We start from the raw sequence: 24,246 nt of genomic DNA, 5'->3' as shown, positions 1-24,246 counted from the left end.
CAGCAGTACCAAGTTCCCTGGGCTGTTGCTGCAAAGGACAGTCCATACCCAAGTTGGATTAGGTGACTCGATGCTGCTGCAGAGCAAAACCAGAGCTTGGCAAGCAGTGGGATGAAAGGACAGCAGGACCTTCAGCATGGAACAATGGTACCTTAACAGTGGTGGCTGGGAGACTTTCCTCTCTGCAAGCTTAAACACATCCTGATGTTTTATTCAAAGGAATGACATGCAGGGACAAATGTTTTAAGAGGGGAGGGAATAGAAAAATTATCTCATTAAACTACAGAAGAGTAACTAAAAAGGATGGAAGATGCAGTAGGTAACTAGCTGCATGATACTCCAGGGACACCTTGGAGCATTTCCCCAGGCTATAACTGTAAGAGATGTAATCAGTAAGAAACAGTAAATACAAGACTGAAGATGAGCTAGATACAGACTTTGTTAAAGGACTTTAAACCTGTTCAGAACAGAATCATTACCAGGGTCATACCGAGATAAAAAAAAAGAGTGAAATGGTATTAAAAGATGATGAATATTCAGAACATGTAATACTGATGTTCTCCTATGCCAGTAAATGGTTATTAAATTTCCTCATTCCCTCTTACTTTGCTATACTTTCTCATAGAAAAAGAGGCAACTTTTTTGCCTGGCTTGTGGTGCAGTCTCTAGATAGCTACAGTGTCACTAATACTTGCCCAAGACAAGCATATTTCAAACCACATCACAAAGTGTGACCCAGCCTTTAATGCCTTTATTCACATCAAACAGCACCTTGTAATCCAGAAGTGTCTGAGGTTGTTTGAGGAGTGAGAGGTAATGTCATGGTGATGTCAGTGTCTGACTCTCTGAATTCAGCAGTTGACAGCTAAATAGGGACTGAAATGCTAATATTTTGTACTAATATTTGAGAGCATTGCTACTTCATTAGTGTGTTACCTCTATAGCCTTACCTTGCTCTTCAAATAACTGTTGTTATTGTCAGATGATACCAGGTAGGTAAATAGAGACTGAAGAGCCAATTATTATTGCCAGCCATATTTATTGTTTCTCCTGCAGACCAGAGCATGGGCAGCCTCCTGCCTCCTCCAGAGCACCCAGTCCCAGTGCTGAAGGGTGTGGGTAAGCTTTGCCTCTGGAAAGCAAAAAAATATTTACATGACCCCCACGTGCACCACGTGATGCCAGGTGGGACCACTTGTGCATGGCCAGCCTATATTTTTTAATATTTCTGGTGACTTCTTACTTAAACATGTTTTTAAAGGGAAAAAAAAAAGCTAGGAAAGAAGCTATGAGACTGCAAGGGGTGGCAAAGGCCATGCTCCAAGCATATAAGCTTTTGATATATTACTCAGGTTAAATTAAAGATTCCATAACTCATTTCACTTCATTAAAGTCACTAAAAGAACAGCACAACTTTTAGATGGCAGGGATTAATTGCTGAAGCTGTGCAGGGGCAGTTGGTCTCAATGCCTGATGGAACTTGACTGAACGAGACAAATGAAATGTGACCTCTATCTAGCAAGGTTATAGTTCCAGTTGGACTTACATCTTAAGATTTGTGCTGAAGTACACAAGAATGGAAATTGCAAGGTAAGAAGCATACTAAAATATCTCAAAAGAGGTGACATGCTTGGCTTCTGGAGTAGGAGGGGTTAATGGGGGCTGAACATGAGTTTCAGTGCTGCTTCAGGTCAGGTGTTTGTAACTTGATGCCTCAGTAACCAGATGTTCTCTGCTGTTCTTATTAAAATGTATGTTTACTTTTAGACAAATGTTTTGAATTAGCCTAATGGTAATGCTCTAGGGGAAATGAGGATCTAAATTCATTTTTCATGCACTGAACAAAACAAATGCTGGCCTATATTTTTGGAAAGGATGAGAGATTCCAAGTGCCCTCAATATTTAAAGTCTAAAATTAGATGTCACAAGCATGACATGGAGTAGTTATTCAATGAAAATGTGACTTGTTTAAAGAGTATTAAATTGCATATAAAGATTATCCACTCCCTTTAGAAAATTTAGATTGTTTTTAAAAAAGCAGAAATTCTGGTTTTATTTTACAGTTGGTTCTTATGTTGGTGATCACAAGTCTTTTTGGGTTGTTTTGTTTGTTGTTTTTTTATTAATAGTAGATCCTTTACTCTAAAATTCTAAATGCAATTAAGACTTTGGAAGATCAAAACTTTCCTTTGGCTACGTCAGGCAGAGTTAAAGGTACCTGTGGCATCTAGGGATATTGGGACATGAGCAAGGAGATCCCAGGTAATTGCAGCTCAGGCAGAGACCTGCTCTTACATGGGGTTTGTTTCAAACATTAAAGCAACTGGGCTTGGACTAACCAGAGACTAGGGTGGAAGCAAAATAAATTGTGGAATGATGAAATTACTCTGAACAACTTAATGAAAAAAAAAAAAAAAAAAAAAAGCTCTGATCCCACTGAGCCATTAAATGATTGATTTCCACATGGAAGCACCCATCTCCTCTGACAAGTCTTTAACAAAACTGTTTCTTTATTTTCATGTGGAAAGGTTCTTGTCCAAAAGATTAAAAAGACTGAGGGGAGAAAGGGACAGAACAGGTAATAAGTCCAACAGGCAGGAGAAAAGACATTGAAAAAGAAGACTAAGTACCTGTGCATTCATTAAACATAAAGGTAGCATTTGCAGAGGTTGGGATTGCTAAATGTTCAGGTTGCTGGTAAATTATGCAGGAACACAAATAGTTTTAAACCTTCCAATATATAATTTAACATTTTCTTCTGATGGTTGTCTTTGAGTCCCGATATGTCAAGGAGGTTAATGGCAAAACATCAAATCTAATTTCCCTGCAATCACCAAGTAATATCTTGTGCTACTAGGGAGCTCTGAGGTTCTGTGAGAACCTGAAATCAGAACAGTTGGCATCAGGTTGCAAGTGGCATCCCAAAGAGCTCTGCATTAACCTGTTCAGGCAGCCAAGCTACCAAAGTGATCATGGCTGAACACCCAGAACCTTGGCAGGGATGCAAACCTTGGCATCTCTGCTAACTATTGTAACAGTTAACTTTTGCTGTGTTCAAAAGATGAATTTAAAATGTTACTGCTCTAAATGCCATGTCACTAATTATTTTTGGAGCTAAGCCTCCTCAGATACAGCCTTTTCTAAAATACTTAATGTGATAATATCCTTACAGCCATAGTCACACTCCAGTTCCTTTCCTCTGCTGCTCTGTTTCATTCATGCCTTCAGAAGTCTGAAATAGCCTAAAAATTCTCAAATGAGCTGTAAGGAGCCCACAGAGAAAGTCTGACTTGTTTTCTTGAAATCCTTGGGGACACATATCTAAATCCTTTCCCCCGTTCTATCAGACTACATTATCTCCCTCCAGACACAAGGTACAGTCTACCTCTAAGGTGCTCTGGTTGTTGCTAAGATGAGCATGTACAGATCAGTACAATCTGTTTTCCAAAGGCTGGTGTTTAGAACCAGCTGCTGATTGTGCTGCTGGCAGAGGAGGAGAGGCTGACAAATGCTGTGCTCACCTTCGTGAGACCTCAGGCCACAAGGTACAGTCTACCTCTAAGGTGCTCTGGTTGTTGCTAAGATGAGCATGTACAGATCAGTACAATCTGTTTTCCAAAGGCTGGTGTTTAGAACCAGCTGCTGATTGTGCTGCTGGCAGAGGAGGAGAGGCTGACAAATGCTGTGCTCACTCTGGGAAGCGAGGATCCCCTCAGTTCTGTGGAGAGCCTGTGCAAGGGGAATGCCCAGCTGCCTGGGAATGCTCTCCCTGGCAGGGCAGAAGCAGCTTTGGTCCATTGCTGGGGAGAATAACAGAAATGTTATGTAGAAACTCACTCTAAAAATGGGAGTGGGTGGGATTTGAGGGTCAGTAAAATGAAATCCTAATTCAGGAAGCTCTCATTCCCCACTCCACAGGATCTAGCTGCCTTTTGCCACAACAACCAAATTGTCTCCACTTCTGAAATAGTCGTGCCAAGAAAGGAAACAGCACAATAGTGCCCATTGTGTGGGGTCACTGCTTGCAATGCAAAGGTAGAATTAATGGCAAAATAAAATGTATGTAATTGGATTAATTAACAGTACATTTCAAGGTCCTGAAATAAAGAATTACCTGCAGTATAAAGTCACAATGCAGGTTTTTCCTGCAAACAGAACAAGTGCTATTTTTGGAGCTGTATCTGTATCTCACTGAGGTGTGCCTTGCTTAAAAAGCCACTCAGATAAGAAATGAGGCTTTGAAGGGGAAGATAAACACTATAATTAGGGCTGCAGGACAACAAAAGGATTATTCTTAAATATAAAATCATTGGAGTGAAGTCGCTTGAAAGATAATTATACCTAAAATTGCTTGCATGGGGTCTAATATTTTCTTTACAAGGACTTGCAAGACTCATTGAATATTTATGGGCCTGGAACATAAAACTGGATGAAATTTAAAACATAAATTCAATTGCAATTTATTGTGATGAAATTCCCAAGCAGTCATTGCCCCAACCTTTTAGCCTTAATAGACAGGCTTCATGCTGCAGAACACAAGCCTGTGTGATAAATGATACCAAAGCTGAATGCCCTTGATTGATGAATGCTGCCTTGTTTGATGACTGTAACAGAGTCCTGAGGGCTGATCTCACCATCATTTTGGTTGTTTTCCTTTTTTTTTTTCATATTGCATATATTGGAGAAGGGTTGTTTGTGCTTCTGGTATGGTTCTCACATGCAAATGAGCATGCTGTTTTCCCAGATGCAGATTTCATATTTATAGATTAAATACAGCCTGAAAAATCATATGTTAATTATATTCTGAGGGTGTAGCAGAATTTCTCACTTACATGTTTTGTTTTGCTGGAAATAGTGCAAATTCCCAATCAATGCATTTAGTTGCTTGAAGCTTGGCAATAAATACATCACGCTTTAGAAAAAGCTTTCTAATCATTATTATTACTAATCATTTAGCATTATCTCAATGCTTGGACTTCTATCCCATATTATATTTTTGTTTATTTGTTTTTTACTGATTTGTATTTCTCAGAAAACAACCAATACTATAGGAAGGGGAGTGGGGGAATGACTAAGGATCCAAGCCAAACAAGCAGGTTATCAGAAACAGTTACAAAACATCAAAAATAGGATAATGCTTAAAAAACCCAGTGAACTTCATTATTATAAAGTCTGAAGCAACAGCCATTCAAATCAATAGGAAACTCACTGGTTCTCATGGGGACAGGATCAAGCCTATGCAAAGCAAACAGTTTCCCACTAACAAGCAGTTAAAAAATATTATTATCTTTTTTTCCTAAAAAAATTAAGTCCTTTGATGACCAATTATGGTTTCAAAGATATGGCCATAATCACTGAGCTGGCAGGAATGATTAGCAGGGACTTGAAGCACAGGTAAGCCAGTCTCATGTTAGAATAGCCTGCTACAGTGTATTACAGTCTATCCTGAAAGCCACAAATGAGAACAAACAGTACCAAAATACATAGTACATTGAAAATACCTTGAAAATTGCCTCCCCTTCATCCCTTTTAAGAGCTCTCCTAAGTCTTTTAATAAATAAGCACATCGCAGAGGTACCAAAGAAACTGGCAAATAAGAGGTAGTTTACATAACAAAGCATCTCTGCCTGTAAGCCTCGTGCTGCTGGGGGCAGCACTTCGAGGTTCTGGCATCTGCAGCCAGGAAGGAAGGCAGCCGGGGGCTGTGTCAACCTTCCTGCTCCACTCCCAGGACGAAGAGAGCAGGCAGGAATAAGACTGGCCATACCAGTTTATCTTAGAGGGCAGTAAAAAACATGACCTATACTCCTCACTTACCTCAAGTACCAACACTCTGCATTTTGGCCCCCTTATCATTATGCCCTCAACAAATAAGCAGATGTTTCAGTCTTAAGAAGGCTTTCATCTTAATAATTTTATACTCTGTTTATATAAATAATCTTGGCTTTATGAACATATATGTGAGCGTCACACGTACCTGAATACATTCAGCTTGGGATAAATGGAATAAAAACTGCTACTGCAGTTTGGTTGGGATGCAACATGATCAGAACATGTGATGGTAGCTCTCTACAGTGGGGTGCTCCACTGTGTGCAAGAAATCATCCTCTCTTTGAGGCCTTACAGCAAGTAGAATTGTCTCTGCTCAAAGAGTTGATTTCTCCTGTGTGATCTCACAAAATTATACCAGTCTATAATGAACTGGTACACTAGAGCCAGTGTGCTGAATTAGAAACATTTGATAGTTTGAAGTAGTAGGAAACTTCTGTGATGTTGGCATGTTTGAATAGGATAATAATGTGTGTCTTGCTATCTCTTCTAAAAAGAAACCCAAATGTAATTACATATCCATTATTAAAGTGCTCCACACAGACTGCTGGGTTTCAGCTGTTGTCTTGCAATTCACTGGAGTCTTAGGACAAGATCCTGATAGACTTTCCTTTCACTTTCCCATGAATGGTGTTTCTTCACATAATCTTTGGCTCTTGTTACAATTTCTCTTTCCATAATAGGGTCATTCATCAAACTCTTGGACAGCACAACAAACTCCTGAAAAAGATAAAGGAAATAATAAAGGAAAAGTTCCTTGAAGTTGTAATGATACTGAAATAGCTTATGCCCATATCACAGAATCACAGAATCCTAGGGGTTGGAAGGGACCTTGGAAGATCATCTAGTCCAACCCCCCTGCCAGAGCAGGGTATATCTTGGTTTTGGTAAAGCACTTCAACAATGAGCTAACATATGAAGCTGGTCAAAGTAATTTTGAAGGTCAAATACTATAGTTTATGTCTAAAAAATGCTAAATACATAATCATTCGATATATTCTTTTATGCAGCCCACCAAGACATTTTAAATCAAAGCCAATCCCAAGACCATTAAGACAAATACAAGCCACAAATTTATTGACACAAAACTTTTTTGCCTAGCCAAGTGCAAGAAATCCAGGCTGGCTACCAATTAAACAGTTCCCCTGATCTCCTGCATGGAGGACAACTGGCATCAGGTGCTTGACCTCAGCTAATCTCAATTTACATCTCACTGCTACTGTGACATCTTCAGTTAGTTTTCTGGAAAGACTAAAATACTCACTATATATATACAGTCACAATATAAAGAGAAGAGGAGGCATCAGCAACAAGCTCTTCTGCAGTAGTTATAACTGGGCAGTGGCAGATACATCACTGTTAGCTCAACAAGCTCTGCAAAAAAAGCCATATAAGAATTTCCTTTAACTTTACTGGGAAAAATACTAGACCTCACAGATTACAACTATTCTTTTTCCTCTGCCACTCTAATTTAGTTCTAGGGAAGAGAAACTGTGAACTTCAAACATGTAAAAGGAGATTTTATGTTTGAACTAATCTATTCTGAGCAGCTGGTCTAATTTTCTATCAAGAGACAACTTCCAATACTTCAGCTTGATTACAAATGTACTCAGATCTTTGCAAACTAGTGTCTTGGTTCAGCTCAGCAAAGCAGACAGCTATTGTGTCAATGGAAAATGAATATAATACATTGCATCACAACCAGCAGTGACGATCTGTGCACAGGAACACAGGGAACAAAAAGGATGGCAGGAGATGTATTATTTACACAATCTGTCAGCTACGAAAGGCAGTATCACAAATAAGACAAGTTCATCTCAACACTAGATTAACTAGCATACTACACTTAAAAACCTAAGTACACATTGTATATAAATACATACAAGCTGTAAAACCTTTGGTTGCCACAGCATCAATGTTGCTGTTGCAATGCAGGGGATGGCTGTGCATGATGTGCGGTTATAATGTGACCCCTGGGAAACACTGAAATGTGAAATCACATTGAACATCTTCTAATCGCTGCTTTGACTCTCACTGACAAGACAAACTATCAATATATGCATCACTGCCATGAAATTTACATTGGCAGGGATGCACATTAGTTCTGCTGGAAAGGTTTGTAACTGGGTGATAGAGTAAGATGATCTCCAACATACATGTTAATGATAACCTCTTATTTTACATCAAATCAGGACTTCCTGGAATCTTTGCTCTGCCCACACAGCACTGGAATAGCCATGAGGGTCACATGCTTTGTACTCAGCCTGCTTTCCATCCACAACATTCTTGCATTCAGGTATGTGCTAATTTAAGTAATGGATTCACCTCCTTGCTCAGGACCCATGTGGTGTGGAGAGGCTGTTGTTCTGCCTGCCTGTGAGACTACCCCAGAAGAAGACAGGTGAGTCTGCTCTGGAGAGCACCTCCAGGCTGTGTCTATCACACGCTGCAGGCTCAGCCAATGCCTCTGACTTCAGAGACTTGTTCTTTTCCTTCCCTGTATCTGCCAAGAATACAGAAGAGGGGAGGTGGGAAAGTCTTACATGACTTATGCTGCATTCATCCAATTGCCTGTATAATCACAGTAATAAATACTGTTCACACTGAACTACATTCCAACTTTAATTTTATGCTCCTGTGGAGGATTTTATTTAAAGTAATGCTTAAAAATAATTTATGTAAATTACCTAAGAACAGAAGCAGCAATGTAACATTTCTTGACAGGTAGTCCTATTAGTATTCTTTTAAAATGTGGATTTAGAGGACAAAAACTTGGAAACATATAAATGATAGAAGAAATGAGATCCTTACTCATGATTACAATACTTAATGCTAGAGATAATTTCAGGAAAATGCCAAACTGAGTCCAAAGCATAGAAGCTGAGAAGCTGCAGAAGGGAGAAACAGCAAATGGAAAATACCAGGAGACAGAGAATAAGGACTTCTCAGCTTTATCCCTACTTCTTCTTCTAATCAAATGTGACCACCTACAAGTCACTTACAGTCTGACTGGAAGCCAATGGGAAGATTCACTGTGACTTATCTGATAGCAGTAACTTCATTTCTCAGGTGTCTCCCTTAACTCCAGCTGACGTGCAGTTCAGCTGTAGTTTCTGAAGCATGGGGTCCCACTTGCAGAATGCAGACCTTCAGAACTCAGAGCTCTTTCAGAAAATCAAGCATTTAATTTTTCTTTTCTAGAACCATACGATTGACATACAAAGTACTTACACTGTTAATGTCTCTTTATCAGCTGATATGCTGTAAGTATTTGTGCAAGTGATATCTGCAAATTACTCTCAATTATCAAACATAAGGATAATGCACTTCAGTGGCCACAATGAAGGAGAGGATATGCATGCTAGCTTACCACTTGGGGAACACCCATATTTCTAATAAGCCTTTTATTCAGGCACAGAAATGGGTATAATTTGTATACATAAGCCAGTGTAAAAGGTGAACCTGAGCAGTTAGCCACAACACAGAAAAAAAGAGGGAAGAAGACTATCTTATGTATATCCAGATCTGCTAGTACATGTGCCCTTTTTATGGGTAGTACTTCACTTCAAACACAGGCTTTTTTCATCCTGGTAAATTGACCAATCACCTTCAAAGAAAATGTCAGCTTCTCTATATAGGACCAAAAAGAAATTCTGTAAAACATTTTTTAAAGACCTAGAAATGCAGGTGTCTGGGAGATAAAGCTAGAAAATGCCTGCACTGAATAAAAAGAATTACCACGAGAACTACACTGGTGCCGCCGCTCACAGATAATGAAAATAAGATGCATGGTTAATATATTATTTATATAATGAAAGTAACTGTGCAATTAAACCATTCATATCAGCTTCAGCAGATAGAAGAACATGATTCTTAAACAACAGAGAATTACCCCAGGGAAGGCAAATGCCAGGTGTAAATTCAGAATAGTGACAGATCTACCTAGTGCAGACAGAGCACAGAAGTTAGCCGGCACATCTGTGTGCTTCAGAGGGCAATGGGCCAGGATTTCTAGGGGAGGATAAACAGTGAGTGCTGGCACTGCCAAAAATTGTAAATCAGTCTATTCAGTGTGAAGGTTCAATGGGCTGAAAACTTTGGCTATATTCTGGCTTCAAGCCCTGGTAGAAATGGCAGAGGAGACCCTCAAAGTATTGCTGCCTGTGCTCAGCTGAGCTGCCTTTCCCCTCACCACTTCAAAAGCTGTCTCTGCTAACAGTAGGCTTTCCAGGTCCTGCTCTCTCTCAAACTCTCTTTATGCTTCGGCCCTCTTACTGACTTTGAAGTTTATTTACCTCCTTCTGGTTGTTTAGCTCCTTCTGTGAGCTTTTAGAGATGCTGAATACATAATTTTGAAACATACGCTGCTGAGTAACTCAGTGTCTTCCCTTTTAACTTGGTTTTGTGTTATTTATTGCCCAAAAGCTGCTGGCTATTCTTATCTCTCATTTTTTGTATTTCAGATCCCATTAACTCACTGTCAAATATTTCATACACCTGTACATTCAAGTAGTGGCAGGATCAAATCAAGATTTAGAAGTGTGCGCAAACACTGAAGTATCAAGTATCACTGAAGTATCAAAATGTTTCATAGCTTTCACTTTTACATTAGCTCTTGCCATCTGAGTATCATGGTCAGTGGTTGGCAGGGCTTTCCCCAAATCCACTCATGTAGCCTCAGCCTGTGTGCAAATGGTTAATGATTGAATACAATTATGCACAAAAAGTCCTGCCTTCTGTAAGCCACAAAAGTTCCCTTTCAGCAAGAATAAAAGAAGAAAACCAACAGCATTCACAATTCAAAATGACTCTTGTTGTGTAATGGTCAATTTATACACATCTAATTTAGTTTTCAAAAGGTAAGACAGTCCACAGAGCAGACACAATTGCTCATAGCTAAACTATCTGTATTGTAAAGCTTTCTCTCCCCAGATCAGTAACAACTTGAAAATAAGCAATGCTTTCTACTCTTGACCTGTGATACAGTCTGTATCATCACAACCAGATAGGATCCACTAAGCTTAGCAATGAAAATGTCTTTGACATTGTCATAAAAATCTTTCGTGGCCCAGAGTCTTCAAGACAAGAGATAGACTTTCCCAAGCACCTAAATACAACACTAATCTCTCTCTCTGTATGATTAAAAGCATTTCCCCTAACTAACATGATGCAAGTGAGGTTGCAGCAGAAAATAGTTTACCAGATCTTGAAGATGTCGAAGTAATCAGAGTAACAAAAAACCCAGAAACCTTAGCAGAACATATGTTTCCCATCACTATTGCCAGACTGAATGCTCTAGGGCAGTATTCAAAGTGCCATGGGCAGACTTCCTTCCTAAAACAACAAAAATGTGAGGAATTCCTTGAAATTGTGTGTGTTCTAACTTAATCACATTTCTTTGGTCTAACATAACTCTCAACCTCTGATACACTATGTACAGTGGTTTAAAACTGTATTTGATATGGCTTGGGTAAATAAGGAACAAGAGTGAATGGCTACTTCATCCCTGAAACCATGAGTGATTATGATTGGCATTCTGAGCTCATCACTGCAAGGAGAAAGTTTTTCAACAATTCTGCAGTGGGATTAGAGTATTAACCTGCAAACAAATATTTCCCTGACCCATTTGCAAACATTGAAAGTTTATACATTATTTAACACCAATGAAAGTATAAAAGAGCTTTTATTAAATGTGATCACAATTGCTGTTTTGCAGAGAAAGGAGGGATATTCATTTTGTTTCTAAGACAGGGTAATTGCACAAATATTAATGATTTCAGTACAAATACCACCTAGGAGTATGGCAGTGAAGATGGCAGTGCAAGGTACCATTTGCACTAAAAAGAGATGCTATGGACTATTGAGAGAGAGTAACAGGAACAAGAGGGTCAACAAGTAGCAGAATAGGGGAGTTTCTGATTTTTCGAAGAGCACATTGCAGAGAAGGAAGCTCAGACAGAAGGTGTTTATACAAACTATTATAGAGTTCTAGACTTATTTATACCCTGTGACTCTAGTTCTCATATAAAGTCCTTAGTCATTTGTACAAAGACACTGATGTCACTGGGACTACTGTGCTTAAAATTGTACTTTCCCCTAAGTGAGGAAATATATAGCAGATTTTTAATTGATCTTGAATTCCAAATAAGCATTTGGAATGTAACATACTTGGAGATCACAGAAGAGACTTCCTACAAGGATGTATGATGAACCTAATTGGGTCTATTATGAATAATGTATTTGCATTCCAAGCCAAATGTAACCAGCATGTTGAAGGAGACAAAATGTATCAGAATTAGTACCAGGAGAGCCATCAGTCTGCCTGTTCATGATCACCCAGCCTTGAAGTGTTGAAGAAGCACATGAAAGTCAATGGCCTTTTTTGCAGGGAATGCACGTACAAATAGTTTCCTAAGTAGCTTTACATCTCAGCCTCCACTGGCTGGAATTACCCCATTTCCAAAGGATATTGCAAGAAGAGGGAATGCTTCCACAACAGTTTTTTGTAGAAACCATTGGAAACACTAAATATTCCAGAAAAAAACCAACCCAACAAAACAAATCATGAGCTATAAGAACTTTTCTATTAAAAAAACCTCCAGCACTCACTGAGAGAATTCACCTTCCTGAAACACAACTTAATAGGATGCATTAATCACACATTCCACAAAGTGAATAAATATTACACATTTTCTACTTTGCAAAATTATCAAATGGACTATTCTAGTACTTTTTTTTTTTTTTTAATATTGAGTTGGATAAAACCACTAAGACAATCTGTGTCTGCAAGTCATCTTCCACAATGTATGGGAATATCTAACAGCACAGCCACAAAGCAGGAAAATATACTGAAATGACATTTTCCAGCATTTATACATGGGTAGTGTTCCCTCCTCACTCTTACTCATCTTCACAGAAACTCCATTCTAACACTTTGCTTAATTGTAGTGATTAATTATTTTCTGACTGAGCAATATCTTGGACCTAATAATGCTTTACATTAACCCTTACTGCTAGAAATTGTAGATAATGTATTACCTAAAGCTTCAGGCTTTAGCTTCTCTAAAAGCTTCTCTTTCAGTAGCTCCTGCCTGCCTAATGTGAGTTCATATTTCAGTTAGTCCTGGAAGGGAAATACAACACATGCAGCATCTCTTCCAGGGTTTGCTTATGGAACATTCAGAACTGAAGTGCAACAAGTTGTTAAGAACCAAGAAGCCCCACTCAGCTGGAAGGCTCTGAAGCTGCACAGGCTGGAGAAACATTCAGCAAGGCTGACACCTAGTATAAATTTAGTGAACTGCAAAGTGAATGTGAGACAATAGCAGAGCTTCAAGAAAGGCTGTCAAACACCCAGATTTTTAGGAGAATCTTAGAAAGACTGCTGAGAGACACAAGCATGTAATGGAACATGAACCCTACCTTTGGAAGGGAAAGGTCTAAGGATTTGTTGTTTTCTTACCTGGGGATCTGAAAATAGCAGTCCCGTTTCCTTATGTTTTACTATTGCTGCATTCCCAGGAATGTTCCTTGCCAGCACTGGAATATTTAAATCCATTGCCTAGAGAAATGCAGAGAAAGGAAACAGCACTTTATTAGAATCAAAGGATTTTGACATGTTCATGATAACAATTTAAAAATTAAAAGCAGCAACAAGAAACCAAACTTTTTTCCCCATTATTGGTCTGGGACTCCTCAGAGACCAGGGAGTACATCTGAAGAAGTAGGACTTCATTCCACATAAATTATGGGCTGGTTGTTTGATGCATTTATTAATGTATTTGTATGTACATGTGCATGTATGTACATACATTAAAATACAAAAGGAAGAGTGGGGTCTCAACATGGCAGCAGTTCAGGTTGCCTGCAGAGAAGCAGCACAGCATTTGCTCAAAGCTAGTAAACCACTCCCAGGAGATGTCATGCCTTGCAACTTTTACAAATACATATTAGAGTTTGAAGTACCTAGTGTGCAAACCCTGGCCACACAACTCTGTTATGCATATCCTGATCTGAAACTTTACTTACTATTGCTGAATTTGCAAATCTTGAGAAGCACTGACTGTAAAACCAGACTATCTCACATTGTACAATGATCAACACCGTCGAACAAGAGAAAAAAAAATTCACTCCCCCAAATCTTCAATCTGTTCCATCCTGATTCCCTATCACTTCAGACTCAATGTGTTTTTACTTACTGTCATTACACTCCTGGCTGGGGAGCAATTTTGCTTCAGTCTACATAGCAAGAAAACAAAACTCCAAGGAGAAAACCCAGGGGTTTTTTATAGTTTGGGCAAAACTGAATTAAAAAAAATACTCTGGCTGAACCAATTATGTTTTGAGCAGTGAGGGATCCCTGTGACTTAGCAACATGTCATCATAGCTTAAAATGTGCAAGAAAAGCACTGTTGAAATCACCACTGCAGATGAACTTACTCTGGACATAGAAATTCTACAGTCCTTCCAGCACAAACATCTGCTTTGAAGCAGCAGTTAGCTCTAAAAATAATAGTAACCTTTAATGAAACCACCTGTTCTACAGGTATTGGAACTACTGGGTCAGCTGAAGGTAATTCAGACAAACAGATTAATGAAGCGAACACAGACCAGTATAAATAAGTAGGAAATATAAAAACTACAGACCAGATTAGTTAAGTGTCTAAAGTTGTTGGGATACAGTTTTAAAAAAAAATAAATTTGGTGAGAAGAAAGACAGGTTTTGGTTACACAACTTATTTTGTAATTTGGTCTGGATTCACTATTAAACAAACCAAATCTGTTTTCCAAAGGTAGGTTTACAAAACCATACCATGACAGTGTGTGAGTGGCCTGTGGCACTGTACCTGTGTTGGACTGTACCTGGCATGTGGCTGCACGGGCTGGCAGAGCATTGCTGTGCAGTGCTGCACTGTAGGTTGGACTGTAGCCCACATCTAAAAACCAAAATGTCTCAAGATCTGTTCATTCACTTCTGTTTCTGAATGCCACACAGCTGATGATTCATTGAAGCTGATCACTAAGTTTGTATTTGATTTTCCATAATTTCTGAACTCTAAAGGGAAAGACATTTGTTCCATCCCATAGAGTTGCAGGGCAGTAACTGCTACAGAAAACTTTCAGGTCCCAAAACACATGGGCACCAGTGAATTACAGCTACTGAAAGACAGAACAGATGGCCAAATCCATAAGATGAGAAGCTGCCTTTATACCAGCTAGCCTTAAACAAATGGATTGGGCTGTAAATAATTACTGCATGAAGTGGCTTAGAATTTAATTTAGATACTTACTCTATTTTTAAGCAGTAAATAGAGTCATTTGTATTGTTGAAAATATGTATAATTTACTGACCTAGTTCCACAAATAATAGCATAAAATAACATTGAAGTCCATTGGCCATCTGTTTTCTTAGATTATTCTGACTGCAAAGTGTTTTAATGCTATTTCAGAAGGATGCAGGGTGTAAATTTCAGCTTTGGAAGCATGTTACACAATAACCATTTCTAACCACCAATATAAGGCTTATAGAAATACAGGTTTTATTCCCTATTTTGTCTTCTGGACTGTCCTTCATTTTCTTCCTCCTAACATAGCCAATGCATCTTTTTGTTGCCCCCTTCTTCAATTTTACTGCTTTACAGCACCCCTTTATTTTTATTATTTTTACAGTTTGCTATGGCTTATATTCCAAACTACTAGGCCTGTATTTCACTTTTTGTCTAAGCCTGGATTGTGCCCTACACCAGAATAAGGTCTGACTGGCTTTTCTTTTTTTTTTTTTTTTTTTTTTTTTTTTTTTTTTTTTTTTTTTTTTTTTTTTTTTTTTTTTTAATTGACTTTTTTTTTTTTTTCTGTTGTAAAAGCCTAACTGCCTAATTATTTTTACAAAGTCAGAATGCTCTTGAGAGCACAGAAAAAGTACTCCAATGAAACGGTGCTGGAGTCAAAACCTTTTTCTTATCAACTGTATAGAGAACATAACATTTTCCAGTAGAAGTGCCTTTTTCCCCACCAACATGCAGAACTCCTGAGCTTTCTAAGGAACAGAGCATTTTAAACACTTGGTATAAAGCTTGTTTTCTCTTCCTCAAATGCCAAACAGAAAACAGGTCACAGCAAAATCTCCAAGGTATCAGTGCTACATGACAAAGGAATTAGTTATGGCTTCTAGTTCTTCCTGCCTTAAGACAGGTTGAAATAGATATGATTATGTATTTATCTCAGTTATCAATTATACATTTCTCTCATACCAAAATACTGTTTACAGATCCATGACCTTAGAAAATTTTGAGCTTTCAAGAGAATGGAAGTTGTGTTTCTAAATTCAAGCAAGATGTATCTCCAGCCTAGAACCAAAAGATTTTTATACATAGTTCCTGAAGATAAATATAGCAGGAAGTTTTTACTATTCTGTTCCTGTAGCAATTTTTAGTGAGCAGAATTTTTTTTAAATTTCTTTTTAATTTTTTTGACAGCTCTGGGTTTTGGGAGTAAGCTACTCAACATAACTATGCAGTGGAAACTTGAAGGAACAGCTTTTCACTAGAAGTGGTATTTGACTGTTTAATAGCCCTGGTAGGATAATTGAGTATTTTAGCCACACAGAGAAGAGATTCAATTAAAACTCTTCTGTTTGATATAGTCTTGTCAAAGAGGAGAGCAAAACTCAGTAATTCCTGAAGCAGGCACAACATTCCTTCTGAAGTTTACCGGTATCATCTTTCTGCACTGAATTTACAAGATTGCTCCACCTCCTGATACACACTAAGGAAACTGCCCTTTAGCTGCTCAAATCTGATGCGAAAATTTTGGGGCAAGCTATACCAATTGTCTTGTCAGTCCTGAGTTTGCACAACAATTTGTGTCAGGCCAAGCACAATTGCACTTCTGTTGCAGATGCTGTGTCTCCTAAAACTCTTTCTAGTTTGCCTCCCTTCCCTCCTAACTCACTGACATTCTTGTGAAATAAATTTGTTTGATTTTTGGTCGTTATGTGAGCAGCCCTGATGGGAACATGTAACTGGTGAAGAGGAGGTAAGAGTTACTTAACTTTTCCTTCTCTGAGTCATTGACTTGGCTGTGTATTGGGTTGGCACTCTCTCATTTCAACTCTGGAACATACAAAATTTGTCTAGCCTGCCACACTGATAAGTCTGGAAATGTCACAGTCTGTAGTAATTGTTGTTTATAGAGTATTGTTGCTGTGAAAGAGCATCTGCTTCCACCTCTGGGCATTGGCATTTCAGAAAGGAAACACATTTGCTATCTTACCATCATCTAACTTCCATAATTCTTACAATGCTCACTTAGTTCTTACTTATGACGGTCTTTCAGATTTGTGAAAGAAAAGCATGCTGGAAATGCAACAGGTGATTACTCATTAGAAACAGAAACAGGACATTAATTAACACAAATAATGTAATTATTTCTGTGATCTTCTGAGATTATCAAGAGCCAATGTTCAGAAGTCACCAAAAAAAATGGAATAGTAAAAGACACCTGCCCAAAGAACTTCCAGTTCAAGTATATATAACCTTTTCTGAGAAAGCATTGATACTAAGCAGTATCCTATTTTGACAGGTATGAAATAAAGGTGGATATTAATTTTCAATACTGATGGCAAAAAATTAATTGAGCATGTCATTCTTTCATTAATCATTTCACAATTAAACAAACAAATACAGCTCTTAGATTGCTTCTTGAAAGGCTGTGAAAATAAATGAAAGTCTATTCTAGCAACATTATAAGGAAGTGGACGTTGAATTAAGAATAGTGACAACACCAGTAAATCAGAATGATTCTTATATCTCAGATCTATATTGTTAATTTAACAGGATTGATAAAATTACATTCTGTCCCTAAAAAATAAATAGACGAAGCATAAAAATCTGTCAGTTCAAGGGAAGAAAACATTAATTACTAACACTTGCAAAAGTAAATATTTCAGTTTTTTTCTTCACTAGCTTTGAAACATGGGCATAAATTGTTGATACACATTTCCAGTAATAAAAGGTGACTTCAGAGTCACTAAAACCTCACTGAAAAACCTTATAGCTAAGCTGCAATTACCTCCAGAATGGCAGCAGACATCCCCTCTGAGATGGAGCTGTTCACCACAGCAAAGCACCTTTTCATAGCAGCATGAAGATCATCCTGTGGCAGCTCCTGTAACAAATGTACTCCAGGTGACCTAGAAATCAAAAGCACACAAATAGGACACCTCCTAAGAACATGCTCTAACACTTCTTCCTAAAACTTGAGGCAATGATGGAAGGTGGTCAAAGCAGTTCAGGCTCTGATGCTAACAACTGCTTGCCTATGGGCAAGCCACTTCACCATGTTTGCTAGCTTTCTATCTATAAGTGCAGTTATAAAGTCAATCCAGCACACATTGCTATCTGCCACTTCATTGCCTGCTGTTCCATGGATAAGGGTGCAGTTTTCCCTTAAAGGATTTGTGTAACATAGGGAGGATGTATCCAGAGATTTATAAAAACCCACACAGTTTAAATACTTAGGGAAATGGAGTGTGATCAATTGAACAGTCAGCTGGAGGAGGTGCTGATTTTCAGATGCTGGCTGTTGGGGATGGGATGTGGTTCTGAAAGGTCACTGCTACTGCTTTTATTAGAAGCACTCTTCTGTTCTGAAGGGTTACATTTCTATTGCCACCATCTTCCTCAGATTAATCAAGGTCAAACAAATCAAGGAAGAAGGGTGGAAAAATACGGTAATTAGGTGTTTAGTCTCAGGTGAAGGAATGAGATCTTTATGACTGGTGATCATTTCTGAAATGCCAGCATCCCCTCTGCTTGATGTGCCTGCACCTGCCTCTTTAACATGAGATCACTAAACCAGGTGGAAACACATGTGCATTTGACATGAAGACCAGCTCCCTGTCAACCAGGCTGCTTTAAACATTGCTTTTCTGATTGTGCAGTAACATCCAGATTCTGTAGAGATAACTAACTATATCAAGTGGAGTATGAATGCATGATTACAGGCGTCATGTTTCCCATTAATAACCTGATAGAAAACAAAAATATTATCTCTTGCTCCAAAAATGGAACTGCAGAACAGGTGTTTTATGCAAATTTTATCAGATGATTTAAATCACAAATAATATGGTTGTTCTGTTCCAGTCACACAATTCTAGGTTCTGCAGACACACACACAAAAATGTCATTCCTCTAATAATTTTATCTTTCAATCAGGAAGAATGTAAACTAGGAAGAGACAAAAGCAATACAGGGTTATCTTGTCCATCTACTCATGTAACCACCAATAGCAAGCACACAAAACTGAGCAGAAGCCATGATGAAAGAAAGAATGAAAAGACCCAAAAGCATATTAAATATAAATCACACTAAATCAGATGTGATTTAACACAAAACCTGAGGATATATACAAATTATTCTAAAATTTATAATGTGTAGAAATCACTAGTCTGAGAATGTTACATGCCAAATAATCAGTACAATTTGTTAGCCATAGAGTTGTGTATGGCTCTTTAGCTGCATATACTTAAAAGCATTTACACACATGATTTAAAAAGCCAGTCAGGCAACTGCTTTCACTTGGAGAAGCTAAAAGGCTTAACTTCTTACCTTTTAACTTTTTCCTTAACTTCACTTGTAAAAAGTGGATCAACCTAGAAAGGAATACACACATGATATGGCACTACTTTAGCACTATAGCAATACGTTTGAAACAACCAGAAAAAAAAATTAAACTACATTTTTGCTAAAATATTTAAATGCATGAGTGTGCTGAGCTCTAAAATCATACCACAGATCTGTAACTTGGTGGTTACATTTGACTCTGCAGTGATTGACACGTGGAATACCCAGCTGGGGGTTGTGCAGAGCAGAGTGTGAATTCCCTGCTCCACTCCAAACCTTTCAGGGACTCCTCTTGCAGTATAGCTTCGGGCTACTTCAGAAAGGAGAGGTTCCATTTCTTCTCCCCTGACATCCCTCTGGCTGCAGGTTCTAATTAGAGCTAGATGTGTTTAACAGGAGTGACTGTTTTCAGATGGCTCTGCCAAGGCTAACATGATTCAAATGACCGACTTGACAACTTGTCTGTGAGGAACAATGCACTGATGTGCCAAGCAATTGTCTATCCCTTTATGCATGGAGTAAGCAATGTGAGAGAGGAAAGGAACTTCTCAGGCTTCAGTTAACATAGGAAACTATCTGCAGGTACCCTGAGAGTCAGATAGATGTTCAGCACTGACAGAAACATTTGACTGAAGACCAATAAACACAAAATTCTAAACTACAGTTTGCATGAAGGGATGTTAGAGTTATTAACAAGTTGTCTAAGCTGGGCAATTAACTCCAGCAGGTTTATTTACAAAACTTAATTATGTCTGCTATTTTATTTTTCTTTTATTTTGGTAGATCCTGAAGAGCAGAACTAGACCGTTTTTATTAAGGCTGAGTGTATCAGATTAATTTAAGATAGTTTGCACAGCACACAGCAGTTGTAAGAACTGCAAACAACAAGGCTTGTTCTTTTTAACACGTTCATATTTTGGTTTGGGTTTTTTTTCTCACATTATGAGATAGAGACACTCACAAAGCATTTTAGAAAACTCTTTTGGAAGAAAGTCTTAATTTATTTTGTAACTATGGTTGTGTACTTTGAGCAAGAGACTAATTTTTTCACTAAAAAAAGGGCTTCATAAATTAAAAGATTCTAGGTAATCACCACTGCACTAAGGAATTAATTCCTACTAAATGCAATAAATAAAAGTTTAATGTAACTTGTTAATAAAATATATTTGTTAAGAGCAGAAGGTGAAATCAGGTGTCCTTTCCTGAAATACTGCTTGACCCTGGCAACAGAGCATAATACAAATCTGCACACCAAACCAGGTTGTCACATCACAGGTTCCTTGGATGTTTCATACTGAACTTCATGATTGTTATCTGTATAAAGACACGTATAAAGACTTTTCCAAGCTTTTCCCCAAAGTACTATTTTGATGCTGATTTCCTCTCATGAAGAACTATACTGTTTCCACCAAAATCAATGAAGTATATGCAAGTGATTTCATATGGTCCTTTGCTCTTCTACCTTTAGAGGAATGAGAAAAATGACAGCCTGTGCCTCATAAAATTTGTAAGATATTAATTTCTATCCCATCTACTCCTGTGGAATACAAGAAATTGCCTTCTGTCTCATAAACAGAACAATCCTTTCAGCTGTATTCTTCTATTGGTAGATATTCCAAGAAGCCTGGCCTAAATATGAGAATTCACTTTCAATATTACTTTCAGCATGGGTGCAGCAATGACTTAGAGAAGTGATCCCCCAGAGCCACATTTAGAAACTTGAGGGGGCAGAGTTATCTAACCACAGGCTCAATATAACAGGAATTAGATACAACATAAGCTGTTGGGTAAGTTGGAAATCCACTTAAAAGATGTGAATGCTTCCAAAGGCAAGTGACTATGGCAAGATGCCTAGGAACTTAGCACTGTCTCAGAAAAAGCTACTGAAAAGTATGTCACTTCCACCCATGATCCAGTTCTTCTATGGGTAGAGTATTTGGTGCCAAGTTTTATTTTGTTACCTATCAATGTAGCAGGCAAATATGACAATCAGTTACTTATCACCTTTTGTTAAAAACTGGAAGAGGAAATAAATGCTAAAACTTTTACCTTACATAGGACCCGATCCTGTCAGATTATTTAGATTGCAACATTTGTGAAAACCATGCATCTTATGGAAGAATAGAAGAAACCAGAGTGTGAGCCTTTGTTTACTACATTCTTAATTAGTATAATATTAATGTGCTTTAAAAAATATTCACAGTAAACATGTCTTGCTTCACAGAAAGTAGCACTGATTTTCTTTACATTTTGTGGTTTGAGAATTAATAAGTAGAGCTAAATACCAACAGAACTGCTTTTCACTCTTTAGCACTATTTTAGTAGTATGAGAAAAATAAGCTTTTAAATGTTTTAAGGAGACTCAATTCTTGATTCCACCTATGCTCTGCTACAGGGTTATTCCTGGTAGCTTATGAAAAAGTGAAGCAAATTCAAAAAGATGACTAAAATGTTTAAAATCCTCACTGGAGGCAGCAAATGCATCTTCGGAGTTTAAAGCACAGCTTCATTACACCTACTCTAGATTTGCCTTCCACATCAGTTCATTTCCAAATCACTTTGTGTATTAGTGTGGAAAAAAAAATGCAGATAAAATAAAAATGTAAAAACAGCTCTTAAAAATAAAACCCCAGAAAGAACAAAACTGAATGAGAAAATAGAAAAACAGTTCTTATTTGCCCATTCAGACTTTATTTATTTCTTATAAAACAGACTGCCTGCAAGTTTTCAGGCTCATGTGGAGATGAATCAGAGATGGGGTGGAGTTGGGAAGATTCAATAGCTTCTCTTTTCTACCTTCACGCTTCATGAGCCCACATTTTCAAACCTTTCTCTAAAATGACAAATAGATTATTTAGTAATAACTGCAATAGGTTTGATTCAGGAGCTGGTGCTTCATGAAAAACCAATGCTGAGAAACTCATGACACCATTCTGAGAGGGCGACCCGACTGTACATTGTATCTGAGGAGAGTCAGCAATGGCAGAGAGCTGCCATTTAACTGGGTGACTCTGTTGTAAAAACAAAGAAGTTGTAACTTTCAAATTTCTTCAACGGGATCTTTAGGACTTAGGGGGAAAAAAATGAAAACTCACATGAGTATTGGCCAGCAGATTTACTACAATACTTACAATTCATTTGGAAGCAATTATACCACCTCTAAACTTAAACTGAGACATGGACAAATAAGAACAACTCTGTTTCTAATTGTATTAATTTTATTAAACCCCACCTTTCCTCTCAGATATCTGTATCCCAGACTTCAGTGAACTCATATTCTAAATGTGAAACAGACTTCACCAGTTTTATTTGTCAGCTCAAGGTCTGTCTTTGCTGTTTGGTGTCAGACAGAAACCTAACATCACTTGGCACCTGCTGACATCTGTTAATTGTGTACAAATTGAGACTACCAGAAATGGCATCAAAATCTAAATGGAATAGAACAAAGACACATGAACAAAAGAGGTAAGAACAGGGATAATGAGCACCTGATATCACCTTCACAGTATTAAGAATCCTCATTAAAAATATCTGCTAAAAAAATTCTTCTAGATGGAAACTGTTGCCTTTCAAAATACTTGATAGGCTAATTTGTAAATTATTTATGTGAAAATAAGCATTTCTAACATTTTATTTGCAAGAGTTCACAGTTCTGGTACTTTCTGGTCTGATTTTATACTATCCCACATATACAAAAACAGAAGCCAATATTAGAATATTTGGATACTTTTTATCTTCAAAAGTTATTTCTGTAGTCAAATGAAACACTAAAAGTTTTGTTCTAAGAGACCATAACAGATTAAAAGCATTTTCAAGTCATGTGCTTGGGCTAGACATAAAGTGATAGTAATTCAGCTGGAAATGCCCTTTAAAAAATAGCCCAACCATTCCTAACACAAAAAACCACCAGTATATGTTAAACAAATGTACAGCTGCTGATAACTATTTTAGTGCTACTGATAACTGTTTCAAGTAACAAAAATCTAACTGGATAGAGTTGGGCTACGTCAGTGCACATCCTCTTAGAAAAAGCTTCTTAGCTGCTCTGCCTTCTGCAATACAGAAGCAGAGTATGTGTCAGTGAGGAGGCCTCCCAGCTGAGAGCAGAACTCTGACCTTTGGAAGCCCAAGCACTGGAATCGCTGCCACTTTCCATGGTTGAAACCTGTTGTGAACAGCCTTTACAACTGCTTGGTTTGCACCTTTTTATCTCTGTAACAGTTAGAAGTCCCCTGACTTAGATTCCTTTAGGAAATAATTATTGCCATAACTCAGAGTAAACAGAACTATTTTGCAATCAATGTGCAAATAAAAAAAAAAAAAAAAAAATCACAACAACTTACTGCTGGTCCAATGATGGCCAGATGGACACTGGGATCCTTTCTGTGCCAATCTGAAACAGGAAAGGAACACTTTTCTATTAAACAGAATTAATAATTTTTAATTTAATTTGATTCTTTCTCTGAAACCAATGTAAATAGCTGAATGAACAAAGAATTGGGCAAATATTGTATTACTACTTAAAAGACTGAATATGTACCAGATTTCACACTCAGCCCTCACTTTGCTCATTAGAATTCAAATTATTAGCATATCTGAAAGTTAATATTTAGCATTTCAGCTTCCTGCAATCTCCTATGATTCAAGGGTTATTTAACTAAGCTCTGATATCAATTTTTAATCATCTCAAGAGAACTATGTTCTATAACAGGCAGTGACTATGGCCACTAAGACAAAATTATTTGGATTTTTTCCTATGTAAAGGAACATGTGGAAGCAACTGCAACCACTACAA

At 37.8% G+C, this 24,246-nt stretch overlaps 1 protein-coding gene across 1 annotated transcript in view; it reads right to left on the bottom strand.

Moving 5' to 3' along the window:
• Nucleotides 1-6,402: 6,402 nt before the first annotated feature.
• Nucleotides 6,403-24,246, bottom strand: part of GLT1D1 (glycosyltransferase 1 domain containing 1) — a 44,309-nt gene continuing 26,465 nt past the window's right edge. Inside the window, exons 8-12 of the mRNA XM_009997685.1 lie at nucleotides 23,795-23,844; nucleotides 19,437-19,480; nucleotides 17,899-18,019; nucleotides 13,292-13,390; nucleotides 6,403-6,549 (exon numbers count right to left, since the gene is read on the bottom strand). Coding sequence (XP_009995987.1) covers nucleotides 6,403-6,549; nucleotides 13,292-13,390; nucleotides 17,899-18,019; nucleotides 19,437-19,480; nucleotides 23,795-23,844 — 461 coding nt within the window. The remainder of the gene's footprint in view (nucleotides 6,550-13,291; nucleotides 13,391-17,898; nucleotides 18,020-19,436; nucleotides 19,481-23,794; nucleotides 23,845-24,246) is intronic.

Source organism: Chaetura pelagica, unplaced genomic scaffold (genome assembly GCF_000747805.2).
Source record: "Chaetura pelagica isolate M959 unplaced genomic scaffold, ChaPel_1.0 scaffold45, whole genome shotgun sequence".
Taxonomy (NCBI): domain Eukaryota; kingdom Metazoa; phylum Chordata; class Aves; order Apodiformes; family Apodidae; genus Chaetura; species Chaetura pelagica.
Note: the sequence above shows the minus strand (reverse complement) of the source record. Positions and strands in the feature narration are given on the sequence as shown.